Genomic DNA, 17,924 nt, shown 5'->3' with positions numbered 1-17,924 from the left:
GGATGGAGTTCCCGACTAGTTTGATCACAGAAATGATCAACTAGCTAGCAGCATAAATAAAAAATTCATACATACCCAACAATTAAACCAATAGAAGGCATTTATAAGCACAACCCTAAGTTAGGGGAGACATTGTGTGGGTTTCAACTTTCAATATACAAGGAGGAGGGTGCGTACCTATCAACTTTTGCATCCCGGTCGGAATAATTATACCGTAGTGTGTTGTAATGTATTACTTAACTTAAATATAGTCACATATGTTTTTTTCAAAAAAAAAAAAAAATAGAAATACTAAATTTTTGTAGACAACTTTTTTCGTTTTGATACTAAATTAAAAAAATTAAAGTGAAACACTACACGGCTGAAGTGATATAATAATAAGAAAATAAAAGCTATACAGAATTAAACAAGAAAAGGCATTCAAATAGCTCATAATTTGCAAACACAATCTTAAAAGGGAAGCTAGCTAGATGCAGCGTGATCTAATGATTCTCACTGCAAAGAAGGATAAATGAACAACTCGTTCAGGACATATAAAGGCCCTTCAGTTCTGGCAAACAGATCACAAGTACTTCGGGTACCAAAAAAAAAAAAAAAAAAAAAAAAGAAAAGAAACATGATTTGCCATGATACCAAGAAATTTGGACTCAATGTAAAAGATTAGAAACCAAAACACTAAATCTGCGTTGAGAGAGGGTTGATGAGTCAGTTGACTGATACTAAACTACTCTCCACAACATGAATCTAAACGAATTTTTTATATGGCTAATCCACAACAAATAGATTAGTCGTAAGAATCCCTAACCCTTCAATCACTTTCTTGTATGCCTTGAATATCTAGTTCGATTTCATGTGTATAAGCAATGCTGTTGACCAAAAAAACTGCATAACAATGCAATTACCAAAGCAGTTAAACCAAATATTCTGGGTTGTCAATACTGATTCTGCTGTCTGATTTGGTATGCTACTGTGAATTTCAAACATAAATGAATCGATCGTACGTATTTCTCATCCAACATTGCTTATATGCATGTTTCCATTGATAATAAAAAATTCATGAACAAATCTACTTCAAAATCAGAAACACAGAATAGATACAATCTTCATAGCTGCATGCAGAATTACAGATCATATATATGTTTCTTATTGTTATCAATCAAGGAAACTGGGCCAAGCTAAGGGTTCTGACGAACCATATTGACAGTGTCCAAGTGTAAATTATATGGTTGTTGGTCAAGGGCCTTGAAAATCATAGAAATGATGCGAGTAACTAGGGTCCGAGACTCCGAGTTTTGAAGGGTCACAGCAGAACATGTAAATCCTATTTTCTTATGCAACCAACTTGCAACCAATTAGTAGGGCCTAGTTTGGTACGCAATCATGGATTCATGGCAAAGAAAGATGATATTTGACCCAAACGTATACTTCTTACATGAGAAATTTCAAGACTATCATTAAGAACCCTAAATCTTTGAACTTGAACTAACATATATTGGGCAACAAGTTGAGATTGCACCAAAACAATTTTTCTTTTCAAAATTCTAGAAGTTCCATCAACCTTGGTTCAGGAAAGCCTATAAATGGTTGAGTACTCGAGTTGCAAGGACAGTGGAGAACCTGGATAACTCTAATTTACTCAACCCAACCGTACCCCAAAGCCCAAAATTCATCCAATCCTTTAATCCGTGTTTTCACATAGGATTGGTAATGCCAGCAACTTAATTTACCAACCAATGCTCAGCAACAACATTATAGGGCCTATACGGCTTTCAATCTAAAGAGGGCTTGCAGTTTTAAAGCCCATTTAGATTCTAGAAGAGCCCATGTGAAAAATCTCAAAGTTGGGTCAATTGAGTTTAGAATTTGTTAACTGAATTTCACCCAAAATTGAAAATTGTTAAATGAACCTGGTTACAATTTTCGTTTTGAAAGACTAAAAAAAAAGGAATGAGACCAAACCTGATTGGAAGTAAGGGATCATGCATTAGTATGATTTGCAATGAGAGTAGAAAACATGTAATCAGACCTTGTTTGTATTAAGGAAGGAATATGAAGTATGAGAAACAGAAACAGAGATCTTCATATATATTCAGAAATTAGAATCTGTATAATCCAAATGTTCATAGTACATAATCGAAGCACAGGATGGCGACGATTATCATCGTCTAAACAAAGTGAATGGAAAGGTTGTAACATTCTACGCATCATGATCAGCAACCACTTCTTAGAACACCAAAGGTCAAGGTCCAGTTGAATCTGTGAGTTCTTTTTCATAGGCACCATATGCGTTTGAAGGAAGGAAATAAGGTCAGTATACAGATTACAGAGAATAGTTTTTCTTTCGTTTCCTAAAATTTATCTGAACCATCAGAACTTCACATTATTTATCTTAGTTTTCTACTGGAAGGCACTGACTAACAGTTACATGTGGAATATCTTAGTTTCCTAGTCAGAATATCTGAAAGATGACGCCTAACTGCCTAAGCAATCAGCTGCAGAGTTGTTTAAACTAAACGACACCCCTTCTGAAGTCTTGCCCATACTATGGCTGCAACTGTGGCGCCACCCAAGTGTGCAGATCCTGAGATAGTACTGTTTAATAACTACATGATGTTACCACTATGTTTACTAAAAAATGACAATGAAAGTGGTTCGATGGCATGGGAAGGAAATTCTGGAGTTTGAAATTTTTTAAGGTACAATGACTCAATGAGGCTTTTTGGTCATGCCAAGTTGGGCTAGGTTATCTCACTTCAACAATAAAATGGACAGAAAGTTATAAGAAAAACGCATGATGAACAAGGTCCAATTGTGAGGATTTTGTTGAAAACGTATTGAGTGATGAAAATCAACTCCCACTTTATTTCAAGGGCAATGCACACATTGACAATTATGAAAACAAGAGAAACCAACATACCGAATTCACCCTTATTAAGAAATCCTGCCCAATTAGAAACATCCCCTAAAATAGAAGAAAGAGAAATTATAGTAAGTATTTGCACTATAGCCTTAACAAATCACATGACATAGAGGAAAAGTTACCAGCAGCATGGCAGGAACCGGTATGATAAAGTAGAGTTCTTCAGTAGATGACTATTATGCTGATATTTCACTGCACTTTTACTGAAATATGTAGTATTCACCATTCTCACATTCTGTTATTTGCAGGGCAGAAAAGAGAATATCAGTATCAAACCAAAATTGGTAAGCTATCAGCAACCCTTTACATTCTGTGGGTCATTCTCAAAAAATGAAAGGAGATTCTCTGTTTATCATCTCCCAACAAATTTACTGGCCAACAAATAAGAAAGTCCCAGAAGGAAATAAATCACGAAAGTGATGTTTTTATTATTTTGTCAGAATTAGCATTCTGATCTTTGGGTTTCTAGGTCTTCTCTCCTCTTTTTATTAAAGAATTGTGAAGTGGGAACTAAGTGTCTGGTGTCAAATCTTATCAGGGTTCCTGTATGAAAGGCAACCTTATTTCTCTCTGAAAGATTTGTTATTCCTCCCCACTATTTGACTTGAAAGGTCTATGAATGGCACAGAGAGGCGGAGTCTCTTAATTCATGTCACTGGCATAAGGGTGATTATGGAGTGGTGAGAGATCATGAATAATTTAATGCCCACCTGCTTCATCCTTTTCATCGGTTGTTTGACCAAAAATTGATCAACTGACTTTGATTAGTTGTTATATTCTGTCAGGAACATGAGTTGAAAATTTAAGTTCATGTAACTCTTGAGTTTGTTTGTAACATTAGGGCGCAAGTTGTGCTGTTAATGCTATCATGTTGCTTGATATATTCCTCCACCCCACAGTTCCTGCGGTGCTGCTGGTATGTTTTCTTCTATGTTTTGTGATTATTGAGGCTATTATGCAACTACTTAAACAGGTTACCTCTCTTTGTTCTATTTTAGGGGTTCTTTCTAATTGGGAAGGATATTCCAAGTCTAATTGGGAAGGATATTCCAAGGATAATGGAGGTATGTTGGTTTCTACCATTTTCACACTGCTTGTTCAGTATGGTTGTTATTTTCTGTCCATATTGTTCAAGAGAGATAACCTAGCAACTTGGCTTGACCAAGCAGCCTCATTGTTCCTCAATCAGTTCGACCAAGAAGCCCTTGAACCACTCTCCTTGTTTTTTTGTTCTAGTAAATGTAGTGGTAACATTATGTTGTTATTGCAGGGAAACATTCATGTCTCAGGATCTGGGCACTTGGGCGGCACTGCAGTAGCAGCCATAGCCTGGGTACGACTTCGGATGGGGCTTCGGGTATTCTAAATGGTTCTGCAGATTACTTGGCAACATTTTGTAGATGTTCTGGGTAGGAAAACTAGGATATTCCAGCACTTAACTGTTAGTCAGGGCCTTCCAGCAGGTTTTAAATTACTGAAACTTGGATGTTGAACTTTTCCTAGTGTGAACTTGCATGATTCATATATATTTTAGGAAAAACAAAAGACAAGGAGGAAAGTTTTCCTCATTTCCGTTTTCAATGGCAAAGCAACATAATCTAATACGATTCAACTCTTGACCTGGGGTGTTATAAAGAACTTCTTTTTTTTCCTCGAAGGAGAATGTCACAATTTTTCCATGACATTTCTCCTGAGTGGAGTAAATCGCCCAGAACCTTTGAAAATTCAAATATATTTTTCTTCCAAAATCCTCAGAGATGACTGCAACATGATCTTTTTTTTATTTATTTTTTTATTTTTTTTAAAACCCTTAGCCCACCCCACCCTTACATATGTCAATGAGAATCGAACCCATGACCTTTACAATGTTGGAATTATAATTTACCAACATGTCACAGCTCACTGACTGCAACATGATCTAATTAATATGAAGACAAGTTGATCACGATCAAGTTTGTGTTAATTTATTGACCAGGTTTCTGCAGGTTCTAGCTATACATAACTTCAAATCACTTGCGTCCTCTCTTATCCTGGACATCAATACTGTTGTTTCATACATTACACCAGATACCTGGCAGTCAAATCTATCATGCCTCCTTGTCTTATCCTGTATACAGTTCGATGCTCGCTCCACTGCTACTAGCTTCCTCATTCTCTGTCTCATCTTCATATACAGTTATACACCATGATAATCATTAATACAAATCAGAAAAGATTGAAATCAAAACAGTATATGAAGCAGAGGGTTGACTGATAACACTTCTAATCCACTTTCTTGTACGTCTTGTTCAAAGTCTTGCTGCAAAAACCACCTCTTTTATTTGAAAGATAACAGTCATTCGTCTGTAACATAAAGAGGGCTTGCAGTTTAAAAAGCCCATTTAGATTCTAGCGGAGCCCAATCTGTAAAACTAAAAGCCTATTTGAAACGTAATAAAAAAAAAAATTACATTCCCCCCAAAATCTTAACGAGTCCTACATACTGAACCGTGGTTAAATTGTTAACTGAAGTTAAACTTGGACACACTCCTGCCAAGTTACTTACTTTCTTTTCCTTCAAGCATTTCATTTCTTTATTTGGTCTGAAGCATTTGAAATTCCACACCATCACATTTCCATTGATCATGTACTGAGGTTACCTGCTCTTTCATTCAAACTAAACAACAAAATGCAGAGGCTTCTTTCTGTGAAATTGGCCACAAACCTCCCTAAAACCCTCTCAAGCTCCTCTCTTTTCCACTTTCAGCCTCACAAAACCTTCTCCTTGACCAAACCACCCCAAAACCTCTTCTTTAGCTCCTTTCCCACACACCCACTTCAGCATCAACACAATCTCACTCAGAAAGTTCATGGCTTTTTCTCCAACCCATTACTCAGAAAGCACTTTTCTTTGGATTCCGCAAATACCCTTCTGAGAGTATCAAGCAAGAGGCTTTCGGATTGCAGGCTTGCCTTTCTCCAAAGAAAAATTCCCAAACAGAACTTTCAGTTCTTCCCAAGTTCTGATGCTCATCTGAGTGCTAGGTAGTGCCTTTTTGTTTTCTGGAAAAGTATCTGATTGATTGATTGATTTCAATGTACTTAGTTAGAAATTTGTAGGAAAGTTAGAAACTTTACAACAAATTCCTACTTTACAATAAAGTTGGAGAACTTTTTTGTTTTTGGTCCTTGTTTTTTATATATATATATATGAAAGTCATATGATTTCACTTACTCAAGGAAAACAAATGGAAAAGAGAAAAATATCAAAAAACAGTATATCTGACTTTCCATATGGTTTCTATTTTTCATCATCATCATGATGTCCTCTGTTTAGGAAGATTATTTAGACGTACTTTCCATATTAGGCATCAAGAAAAGCTCTGCATTTTCATAACATTTATAGTTTTGATTTTTGCCTTTGGTGGTTTGAAGTGTGAAATGTTCATTTACTATATGGAAGCATCTTTATCCCATTAGGCTGCCCCTTTTCTTTGTTGAAAACTTGAGGAAAATAAAAGGCAGGCGGCTAACAAATGTGGAGGCAGTAGATTATGGTGTGCAATGGATTAAACATCTATCGTTGCGTATCTTGTGTTGACTATTGTTTGTTGTTTTCGTTATCAAAGTTTTGCATGTATTACATTAACACAATGTGTTTCAAATGTTGAAACGACTTTTAATGGAAGGCATACATCCGCTGATACCATATTTTTAGTTTAAGACATATATGAGAGATCTTTCCTGTGGATGACTTATTTCTCCTGTTTGCAGGAGATCATGGCATGGGAGGGTATCCAGTAATGACGTGCTTTTAGGATTGATTATAGCTAATTTTGCTGTTTTTCTTTTATGGAAGATAGCAGATCCTGTATTCATGGTCAAGAATTTTACTGTGAGTCCTCAATTTGAATTTGTGTGCTACTAGATGCTGTCAACCTTTTATATTTTTAGACTTGATTTCGGACACTTCTTCGTGGGCTCTTTCTTGTTGAGGAAGTGGCTTGTTTATATTTAAATGTTAAACATTGGCTACTTATAAGTGACCTTAAACTAAAGAAAGACTCAAGGAAACAAAATGTTGACGGGCAGACTCTTTATATAGCAGTTGAGTTCTAATCTGATTATATTCCATTTTCAACTTCAATTTCCTAACTTGTCAATTTTCTGTAAGCAGCTCTCACTATACATTATCACAAGTGGACGTCTTCACACATTGATAACTTCTGCATTTAGTCACTTGGTTGTTGAGGATATTCTTCTCAACATGTTCCTACTCTCTGTCTTTGGGAAAGATGTAAGTTTTTTCTCAGATGCCTTTGAAACTCCTTCTGTGCTTTCTCCTGGGTTCTAAAGCTTCGTAAACACACATATTCCTTTTAAGTTGTTATGTTGTGTTTTGCAATTTGTATAGTTGGAGAAAATATAAGATTGCTGGACTATTCTTGCATTCTCTTTATCATGTGGTGTATCTGATCAGTTTTCAACATACTTCTGGTGTTCATGTATTGACCAGGTTGGAAGAACTTTTGGCCCTGAATTTTTGCTAAAGTTGTATCTAGCTGGAGCTATTGGTGGCTCAGTCTTTTACTTGGTGCAATATGTCCTGCTTGCATCAAAGGTACCATGATACTCAAGAAGGACAATAATAACTCAGTCAGTTTTGTGTGATACAACCATCATCAAGGATTGATTCGCTGTTTTTTGCTTAAAAGTATTATCACCTGGTATTGAAATGTCAGCCATAGAATTATTCATTGGATGAGTAAATTGATGAAAAATTGAAAACTCACTCTACTTTTAATGTACTTATAGTCTTAGTATACTCATGATCTGCTGTTTGCAGGACGGAGACCTTTCAAACAGTCCCATATTGACATTGGTAGGCTCTCAACAAACCCCTTACATTCTACGGTCCTTACATTTGTCAACAAACCAGGCTACTAAAAGTAAATTCTCTGTTTATCATTTCCCAACAAATTTTGGACATCCTACAAAAATGAAAGTACTACAGGAAATAACTCATCTAAGGATTATTATTATTTTTTTGTTGTCAGAATTATCATTGCATTATCCATCATATGAAGTTTTTAAATGGCAACATAAAAAGGATATGTATTTTTTTCAGCATCAGTTCTGAGTTTGAAAAGTTTTTCTCCTCCTTATTTCTCTTTTCATTAAAAGATTCTGAGTGTCTGGTGTCAAATCTTTACTATTGAACTTCCTCTAAGAAAATGTTCTGTGGAAGGTGACTTCTCCCCAAAAGCATTTGTCATTTCTCATCATCACCACTTAGGACTTAAGGTTTATACACGGTATTGTGGGATGCAGTCTCTTTATTCAAGTCACTGTTTGTTTTCTGGCATATTGATGCCGTGCATAAGGCTAGTTACATAGACTATATAGTGGTGAGATTTGATGAATACCGTAGACCTTCACTCTACCAGCAATTCATTATTTTCATCAATTGTTTGATTAAAAGTCGATGAGGCTGACTTCAATTCTCTCAGGAGCATGACTTGAAAATTTAGGTCATTTAACTCTTGGGTCTGTTTGTGACATTTAGGGCGCACAAGGTGCTGTTACTGCTGTGATGTACTTTGACTTGTTACAACCCTGCACATGCATTCCAGCTTTCCTCTACTATCTGAGCATTTTACTGGTAAGTTTGCTTCTATGTTGTGTGATTTGTAAAGGCTATTATGCAAATACTTAAAGTTAGTTACCTTTCTTTTTCTAATCTAGATGGCCTATCAAATTGGGGATTCCATTTCAAGGATCATACAGGTATGTTGGTTTCTACCATTTTCACATTTCTGTGTCTGTGCTGTGCATTGGCCTTGAATAGATCAGGGATTGTGTCATAATTAATTAATTATCATTACTTAATGGTTTATAGACCAAATGAGTATTTTGACAATTAGGCCTTGTTCATTGTGGTTTTATTTTCTGTCAATATTGATCTTGAGATAACCTAGCCTCTTTGAACTAGTAAGGAGTCTCTTTTTTCCTACTTGACATGACCAGCAGCCTCATTTTTCATTAAGGACTTGAAACTCCAGAACTTTGTTCCCTATGCCATCAAACCAGTGTCCTAGTTATTTACTTCTAAATGTACTGGTAACATTATCTTGTTATTGCAGGGAAACAGTAGCTCAGGAAATGCACATGTGGGCGGCGCCGCAGTAGCAACTATTGCCTGGGTACGACTTCGTATGGGGCTTCGGGTATTCTAAATGGTTCTGCAGATTACTTGTGCAACATTTTGTAGATGTTCAGGGTAGGAAGATATTCCACCATCTTAACTATTAGTCAGTGCCTTCTAGCAGGTTTTGAAATACCGAATCATTCACCCACACAAACTTGGATGTTGAACTTTTCCTAGTGTGAGACTCTGATTATCTGATGATTCAGATATATTTTTGGAAAGAACTAAAGACAATGAAGAAAGTTTTCCTCAATTCCCTTTTCAATGGGAAAGCAACTTGATCCTGGGAGTTATATAGTTTTCCTCGTTTCCCTTTTCAATGGGAAAACAATAACACCTTGGGTGTTCTAAAGATTTTTTTTTCCTCAAAGGAGAATGTCACAGTTTCTCCAATGACACTTCTCCTGAGTGGAGTAAATCGCCCAGAACAATTTAAAATTCAAATATTTTTGACTTTGATTACATTTTTTTTTCGCCCAAAATTCTCAGAGTTGGCTGCAACATAATCTAATATGAAAACAAATTGATCATGATCAACTTTGTGTTAATTTATTGACCAAGTTATTGCGGTTCTATACATTGTAATAGCTTCAAATTTCTAGTGTCCTCTCTTACATCGGACATCAATACTGTTGCATACATTACACCAGATACCTAGCAGCCAAATCCAGTCATGCCTTTCAAGCTTGTATAAGTGAACTATTCAGTCTGATTCACTCGCTCCACTGCTACTAGCTTCTTGATTCTCTGTCTCATCTTTCATATGCACCGTGATAATCATTAATACAAGTCAAAAATCACTTCTGGGCAAGGTAATGCAGTTGATATGAATCAGAAAGATAGCTGATTCAAATACTTGCATAAGATAGACATCCAAACATTAGATTTACTCTAAAATGAAGCAGAGGGTTGACTTATGTCACTTCTAGTTTCCACAACCAAAAGAATTTAGAATCCCAGAACTTTAGTTCACTTTCTTGTATGTCTTGTTCAATCTTTCTGCCAAAACCACCTCTTTTATTTGAAAGATACCAGTCACTCATGTACAAGTACTCAAATTAAAAAGGCAACTGCCAATACCAACAAGTATGTTCTCTATGCACCCAAAGAAGAATTCATGACATTAAACAATTATGCTACCCATTCCCATATTACAAGATGCAGAAGTCCACCTGATAAATTCATTGATACAATCAGTGAGCCAGTGATTCCATAAATGACTTTGTGTTCTTCACATCATCTTTCGATTCTGGATAACTTGGTGGCTTAAAAAGCTTCCAAAGTCCAGCAGGATGTTGGTTTCGAACCTTACCATCTCCTGAAAGTCTTCCAAATATTGTTTCACAATCCGGATATGGCTTGACATACAGGTTGTAGAATCTAAGCCTGCTAGGCTTGATCAGACCCTTTAACCCCACCTCACAACCAAGCCCTCCTTTTGATCGCAAATGCTCTATCACAGTGAACCGAGGAACGATTTGCTTCTCAAAATTTACACCCAAGTACTCCGGAACTTCAACCAAACAACGGATATTGAATTTCATCTCATGTGTTAAAAACTCAATCTTCCTCTCAATGTCCTCCACCTTATATATGATTGACCTTGGCTCCTTCCACAGCACTTCGAAAGCCTCTCTTCGGATCAACCCATGTTTGCACAAGCAGTCAACTCTCAATTTCACTTCAAACCCAGCTCGAAATTCTCCATTGCTGAAAATCTTCTCCTTGATAGGCTCCCTACATTTCAAAGTCCTCAACCATTCCAAACACCACGAAAACTCACCGAATTCCATGCCAAGAACTCTTGGCTCTTTAACAATCTCTCTCCTAATAACATCCTTACCAAAGCCAAAGTCTTTGAACTCACAGAGCAATGGCTTTAATCTATCTTCAACCCCAAATCCTAAAACCCCTGGAAAACAACAAAGAACGCGATCAATTCCGTCCCTCGGAATCCCAAATCCCACCAAGAACTCAATTCTCTTATCTATCTCCTTCTCATTCATCAAAACCACTCCTGGAAACCCCTCTAAAACCCTACAGACAGTACCATCCTTAAACCCTAAACCCCTCAAAGCCTCCACACTCCTAAAAACACCATCTGGGTCAATCTGAAACCTCTTAGATTGCTCCAAAACACTCTTAATCATCAACGGGGAGGCACCCAAAAGCCCCAATTTTGAGAAACCCAGTTCCCATTTCTTAAGAAATTCAAAATCCAAAACCCCAGGGCAATCACATATCAATGAAACAAGGGAACTCTGATCAATTTTGAAGGACGAAAGAATAACCAGAGACTTGTCTAAGTCATGCAAATCTGAATTGAGTAAATATTGATTCTTTGATATGAAATTGTGAACAATGGAAGATGGAAAGCCGTACCTTTGGAGTAGATTGGAAATTTGTATTGAAAATCTGGGGTTTAGTGGATTTGATGAAAAAGATTGGAACTTTAGGTTTGTGAGAGATGGGTTTTGTTTGGGGGTTGAAGTGAATGTGAAGCGGGTGAGAAGGGTTCTGTTTAGAACCCTCATACCCATTTTTTCAGACTAACAGACTCACTACCTGCTACGTGTATGGAATGAGCAATGAGCAGTGACCCGCTCTTACGCGGTAATAAGTTAAAAGATAAAATAAATAAATAGATGAATAAATATAAAATTAGACAAATGAGCATAATAGAGTTGGTTTTCAAACATAATAGTGTTTACATTTTTTTTTTTTTTTTTTACAAAATATTAGAGATTTCATTCAATTTCAAAGTAAGAACGACACTTACAAATAATCTCCATGTGCTTATACCCTATATCAGTGGTCAAACAAATAAGGAAAAAAGTGTATATCTATTCTCAATCAAATATTCAAGTGCCTAAAAAAACTTTGTAAGTTGGAATGGAAGATATTGGTGTTCAAAATCAGCTTGTTTCTTGTCAACATATTGATTCGAACTCAACTTAATTTTTTTATTAACAAGAACTAAACGAGCTAAACTCAAGCTGCATTAAGTCAATGTCTCTAAATTTCAGTTAATTTAATATTAAAAAATAAATAGTCTAAATGTCTATTATGTACTTTCAATATAATTTCCTTACTCAAAATTGAAAGCAAATTACTTATGTGAAACATAAGTCACAATCCTACCATTGCAATTCATCCAAAATACATGAAGCATAAAGACCGTTTATTCCTTCCTTCCTTTTACTTTGCACACAAACACATTTTCAGGACACCACTTTAATTCCCCTGGTACACTCACCAGTTACCAACTCTGGTGGTAGAAGGATCAAACCAATAGATATATATAAATGCTTAGAGACATTCACAAGTGAAAGAACACCCTCCTGCATTTGAAATTTTTCCATCCCCTGCACATTTCCATTGATCTCCAACAACAAAAAGAACAGAAATTTTCCTTCAAAGACCTCTTTGATTCCAAACCTCAAAATATGCAGAGGATTGTTTCTGTGAAATTAGCCTCAAACCTCCCCAAAAACCTATCAACCTCCACCACCACCCAAAGCTCTTCCCTTCTCCACTTCCAACCTCACAAAACCTTCTCTCTCACGAAACCACCCCAAACCCAGACCCAAAATCACTTCTTTAGCTCCTTCCCCACAAACCCACTTCCCCATCAGCACAATCTCACTCACAAAATTCATGGCTTTCTCTCCAACCCAGTACTCAGAAAACACTTTTCTTTGGATTCCGCAAATACCCTTTTGAGGGTATCGAGCAAGAGGCTTTCGGATTGCAGGCTTGCCTTTCTCCAAAGCAAGTTTCCCAAACAGAGTTTTAACTTCAACCCAAGTCGTATTTCTAATCAGAGTGCCTGGTAATGCTCTTAGTTCTCTGTCAAAGTGTGTGATTAGTTTCAATGCAATTAGTGTTGAACAAAGTTTTCTGCTTTTGTTTTGTATATATGAAATTTCATGAATGTGGGAATTTGTATGTCACTGAATTGGGGTTTTTTTTTTCTGGTTAATATTTGTTTTTGGGTTCTGATTGATTTGACGCATGAGAGAAAAGCAATGTGGTGGGGAACTGAAAAGGACTACACGTTTCGGTTTTTGAATGGTGGACTGTACTAGTTTTTCTGTTTATGTGTTGCCTCCTTTTATTCATCTCAAAAGCTCCTGCATTCTTGACTCCAAATAGCCATTGACATCTTCTGCTACATAATTGTGTATGACATTGTAGTTTACAATTAAATATGACTAGTATTGTTTAGGGGATCAAGTTATTGATCTGCTAGTAGTTGGTACTTGGTATACATTATTATGTATTAAACATGAGTGGGCGCAATAGTCTGGCATCTGATATGCCTTCATACCAATCTTCAAGTTTTTTTCTTCTTTGTTTTTATGAGCTACCATCTTCAAGTTGGAAATGTGAAATTACTGTGTTTTTTAGTTCAAATAAAAAATGAGTTCTGGTATGCGATGAGTTGTTCAGTTGCAAGACTTACTGCATATGACTATAGGTATTGCTTTACTTGTGGACCTGTGGTCATGTTGTGAATTACGAATTAAGTATAGATCTGATATGCAGTTTCTGGTTCAGCTTGTTTCTTCGATACTGCTACAAAATAAGTACACTTTCATGATCTCGGATTTCACATGTTGAAGAAACACATATGGAAAAGAGAATACTATCAAACATAACAGCAGATTTTTGAGTTTCTCGTCACTCCATATTTGTCGTTTAACGCACTACATGCAAGATCCTTTCTGTGAATAATTTATATGTTCTGTTTGCAGGAGAACATGGTTGCGAAGGTTATCAAGCGGTGACATGGTTTTGGGATTGGTTGTAGCTAATGTTGCTGTTTTTCTTTTATGGAGGATAGCAGACCCTATATTCATGTACAAGAATTTTACTGTGAGTTCTTAATTTGAATTTGTGTGCTACTAAGTACTGTCAACTTTTTGTATTTAATCTTTAATTCCTGACCATTTATGGGCTCTGTCTTCTGGAGCAGCTGCTTGAATATGTGTACCCATTGGCTTTTCATAAGTGACTTAAGTAACAAGTGCACAACTCAAGGAAACAATATGTTGACGGACAGACTCTTTATAGCTGCTTAGTATTATTGTCTCATAATATTCCATTTCTTACTTCATTTTCCTAACTTCTTGATTTTCTCTAAGCAGATCTCATTAAACAATTTTACAAGTGGACGTCTTCACACATTGATAACTTCTGCATTTAGTCACGTTGATATTTGGCATATCATTTCTAACATGATTGGACTGTATTTTTTTGGGATCAATGTAAGCTCAGCTTCCTCATAAGCTATTTCTCTTGCGTGTTACTGGTTCCAATTTTTCTTAAACACACACATCCTAAAGGATTCCTGTATGCTACTATATTTGTTATGGAATCTGTTTAGTTGAATTATGTATCATAAAGTTAAGTTTGCTCAACTTATTTTGTTAATATAATCTTTATGAAATGGCGAGTTCAATCAGTTTCAATCTTGCTTACTGGTTTTGGTGTATTGACCAGATTGGAAGAACTTTTGGGCCTGAGTTTTTGCTGAAGTTGTATCTAGCTGGAGCTATTGGTGGCTCAGTCTTTTACTTGGTGCACCATGCCTTCCTGGCTGCATCATCGAAGGTACCATGATACTAAAGATAATAACTCTATCAGCTATCAAGCATTGAGTCAGTATTTTATAAACATAAAAAAGTAATTGTTCGCAATTGAAGTTTCTGGCAAAGTAGTAGATACTGTAATGGAATTAAGTGGTAATCCCCTCTAATAAGATGGGATTATTCTACCCAAAAAGATCATAACATTAAGTAGATGTCAATATATTTCGGTGAACTTTTACTGAATATACCTATTGAGAATTCTCAGTCTAATGTTTGCAGAATCGACCATTTGGGATTATGGACGCTTCCAAGGCCCCAGGATTGGTATGTTATCAACCAGGCTACTAAATGATAGTAGATTCTCTGTAGATAAATTCTCAACAAATTTTAACAGCCTATAAATAATTACCAAAGGAAATAATCATGAAAGGGATGTTATACTTTTTTAGTCTGAATTATCCATCCAATGAAGTTTATAAATGGAAATAGAAATGTGATATTTCTTTTTTTGCATGGCGTTTGGGTTTCTATTTATTTCTCTCTCCTTACCTCTCCTTCTTTAGAAGTGTCTGGTGTCAAATCGTACCAATGAATATAAGAAAATATACCGTGGAAATTAACTTCTCTCCAAGAACATTTGTCATTCTCACCACTATATAACTTGTTGTTTAAGCACGGCATTGTGAGGCGTAGTCTCTTTATTCAAGTCACTGTTTGCTTTCTGACATATAATGCCATGCACAATGCTAGTTATGTTTTGAATGAAGGCTTGTTATATGGAGGCAAGAAAGGATGAATAGTTTAACATAGACCTTCACTCCACCAGCTTCATTATTTTCATCGATTGTTTGACTAAAAGTTGACAAACTAACTTTGATTAGTTGTTATATTCTGTCAGGATCATGACTTGAAACATCTAACTATTGAGTATGTTTGTGACATTTTAGGGGGCAAGCGGTGCTGTTAATGCTATCATGTTGCTTGATATATTCCTTCACCCCACAGCTACCCTCTACTTTGATTTTATCATACCAGTTCCTGCCATGCTGCTGGTAAGTGTGCTTCTATGTCGTTTGATTTGTTGAGGCCATTTTGCAAATACCTGAAATATGTTACCTCTGCCTTTTCTGTTTTAGGGAATCTTTCTAATTGGAAAGGATATCTTAAGAATAATGGAGGTATGTTGATTTCTACCGTTTTTATATTTCTGTGCGCGCATCGGCTTTTAAAATAGAGTTGGAGTTGAGCCATGATTATCATCACTCATTGGTTTTAAAAACTAACCAAGTTTTTTGACAATTAGATTTTGTTCATCATTTTGCTTATGTCCTGTGCGTATTATTGTTCAAGTGTGATAACCTGGCCCGACTTGGCATGACCAAGCAACCTCATTGTACCATAATGAGTTTGAACTACTGAACTTCCTTCCCCATCCCATATAACCCCCAGTGCACAGCCGTTGTTATTTTCTAGTAAATGCAGCGGTGACATTATGTTGTTGTTACAGGGAAACAGTCAGATCTCAGGATCTGCACACTTGGGCGGTGCAGCAGTAGCAGCCATAGCCTGGGCAAGACTTCGAAAGGGGCGTGGTTTATTCTAGATGAGTCTGCAGATTACTTGGGCAGCATTTTGTAGATGTTATGTGTAGGAAACTGAGATATTCCAGCATGTTAGCTATTAGTCATTGCCTTCAGAGTTAGATTACCGAACCATTCGATGACAAAAACTTCTTTCCAAGAGTTGAATGTCAAATTCAGATGATTAGGAAAAACTGATATCTATTTAGTGAAGCAAGTGTGTTGCTTATTTCTTCTTTTTAAAGCGAAATGCTTTCTGTTGTTCACCTGTTCAAATCAGAGAAATGGAGTTTGGGCCTGCTCAGTGGGCTTAAAGCAGGTGGGCTCGTGAGGTTTTGGCCCAGTCTACTGTAACCGTCACATGTTTCCGAGTTATTCAGTCCTATCCTGATTGTAGATTCCCAAAACAAGTTTTAAATTCAAATACGTTACTTTTTTATTTTGTACGTTACTTCAGCCCAAAAAAATTTAAAAATTTCAAATGCGTTACTACTCGACCGAAATAAGAAAAAAAAAATGTTTGCCTTTTGGATCAATTAAAATTTAAAATACTCACTTTAATGCTAGAAGAATTCTATGAGAAAATTTTTGGAGAAACTTTATTACGTGGTAGTTTTGTCTTTACCAATTTTATTGAGAAAATCAAAACTCTATATTTAGATCACTTCCTATTTTGTATGTATAAAGTTAAAATCACTCAAAATTAAACTTATACACGTGACAATATACTATGAAACAATTTCATGAATCTAATGGTCTGACCCTCCTACTGAAAAATATGGTTAATTTTTTTTTTGAGAAGAAAAAATTCCATTAATAACCAAACAGATTACATAACATTAGATACATAGTTACGGGACCGTCAACATGAGTGACTTCCATGAGCCAAAAAGGCTCAACCCCTAACCAAATTTTACGCTCATACCCTCGAGCTACAATAAGTAACCACCAAACATATACCGATACAACCCAGCCACCAACATTACGATGAACTGTTTCCACCTGTTCGGACACCGCGATCCAAAACCGCCAGACCACGTGTAATGATTCACCATCACGTTGATAACCAAAAAACACCAACAAAAGTCTAGACCACGACACACCCATGAAACCAAAACAAACTAACCCTCGCTCAATTGAGGAGGGACTTATTATACCTAAACAAAAACCAAAACAGAAAAAACCTAACCAAAAACCACCAACTATAATTAAATAACAAGCCCAGGCCCAGAGAGCTAAGGCAGTCAAGCCCCACCTCGTTAGCCCAGTCCAGGAAGGCACCTGTACCAACACGCCACCATACGCGCCGCTCCGCCACCGATGTCGGACCTCGACCATCTGCGAGACATCTCCGCCGTCGAACCACCGGCCAAGACTACCCACCCACTCCACCGCCCCAACCTTACACAGCCTCACTCCGGATATCATAACCAAACCGGACCGACCTCCGATCCCAACCGGTCCCAGCCAGCCTGTCCTTCCGCCTCCCATCTCCAATCTCCCACCTACCCATGGTAGCTTCGCTGTCACTCCCACTGCAGCGTCATAGATCCAAACAACATCGATCCCACCTAGCAGCCACCAACCTGATCCACGTTCAGCCGCCTCCTGCACATGAGCACGACGAGAAAAGCAGTTTCCCA

General features: G+C 36.8%; 3 protein-coding genes across 9 annotated transcripts; 2 read left to right on the top strand and 1 right to left on the bottom strand.

Moving 5' to 3' along the window:
- The first annotated feature begins 3,123 nt into the window (after positions 1–3,123).
- LOC112177272 (RHOMBOID-like protein 12, mitochondrial) lies at positions 3,124–9,349 on the top strand. Of its 5 annotated transcripts, none has more exons than XM_040512189.1 (12): positions 3,124–3,204; positions 3,762–3,836; positions 3,919–3,984; positions 4,191–4,329; positions 6,674–6,794; positions 7,077–7,196; positions 7,416–7,520; positions 7,746–7,781; positions 8,466–8,561; positions 8,645–8,686; positions 9,043–9,102; positions 9,226–9,280. In XM_040512189.1, exons 5-12 carry the CDS (start codon positions 6,777–6,779, stop codon positions 9,271–9,273), a joined length of 525 nt encoding a protein of 174 aa, XP_040368123.1. In that variant the 5' UTR covers positions 3,124–3,204; positions 3,762–3,836; positions 3,919–3,984; positions 4,191–4,329; positions 6,674–6,776; the 3' UTR covers positions 9,274–9,280. The 5 variants fall into 5 exon arrangements, with proteins under 5 accessions (XP_040368123.1, XP_040368120.1, XP_040368121.1 ...); XM_040512186.1 differs by having other exon boundaries at positions 3,144–3,204; positions 3,459–3,836; XM_040512187.1 differs by lacking the exon at positions 3,124–3,204 and adding an exon at positions 3,252–3,600.
- Positions 9,350–9,538: 189 nt separating this feature from the next.
- On the bottom strand, positions 9,539–11,679 carry LOC112180907 (transcription termination factor MTERF15, mitochondrial). The gene has a single exon (XM_024319487.2). It carries the CDS (start codon positions 11,645–11,647, stop codon positions 10,301–10,303), a length of 1,347 nt encoding a protein of 448 aa, XP_024175255.1. The 5' UTR covers positions 11,648–11,679; the 3' UTR covers positions 9,539–10,300.
- Positions 11,680–12,308: 629 nt separating this feature from the next.
- LOC112175243 (RHOMBOID-like protein 12, mitochondrial) lies at positions 12,309–16,612 on the top strand. Of its 3 annotated transcripts, none has more exons than XM_040509859.1 (8): positions 12,309–12,939; positions 13,865–13,985; positions 14,258–14,377; positions 14,613–14,723; positions 14,967–15,025; positions 15,649–15,753; positions 15,838–15,879; positions 16,209–16,612. In XM_040509859.1, exons 1-7 carry the CDS (start codon positions 12,554–12,556, stop codon positions 15,848–15,850), a joined length of 915 nt encoding a protein of 304 aa, XP_040365793.1. In that variant the 5' UTR covers positions 12,309–12,553; the 3' UTR covers positions 15,851–15,879; positions 16,209–16,612. The 3 variants fall into 3 exon arrangements, with proteins under 3 accessions (XP_040365793.1, XP_024168670.1, XP_040365794.1); XM_024312902.2 differs by having other exon boundaries at positions 12,318–12,939; positions 14,981–15,025; XM_040509860.1 differs by lacking the exon at positions 12,309–12,939 and adding an exon at positions 13,291–13,587 and having other exon boundaries at positions 14,981–15,025.
- The last annotated feature ends 1,312 nt before the right edge of the window (positions 16,613–17,924 follow it).

The sequence above is a fragment of the Rosa chinensis genome, chromosome 7 (assembly GCF_002994745.2).
Source record: "Rosa chinensis cultivar Old Blush chromosome 7, RchiOBHm-V2, whole genome shotgun sequence".
NCBI lineage: Eukaryota > Viridiplantae > Streptophyta > Magnoliopsida > Rosales > Rosaceae > Rosa > Rosa chinensis.
Note: the sequence above shows the minus strand (reverse complement) of the source record. Positions and strands in the feature narration are given on the sequence as shown.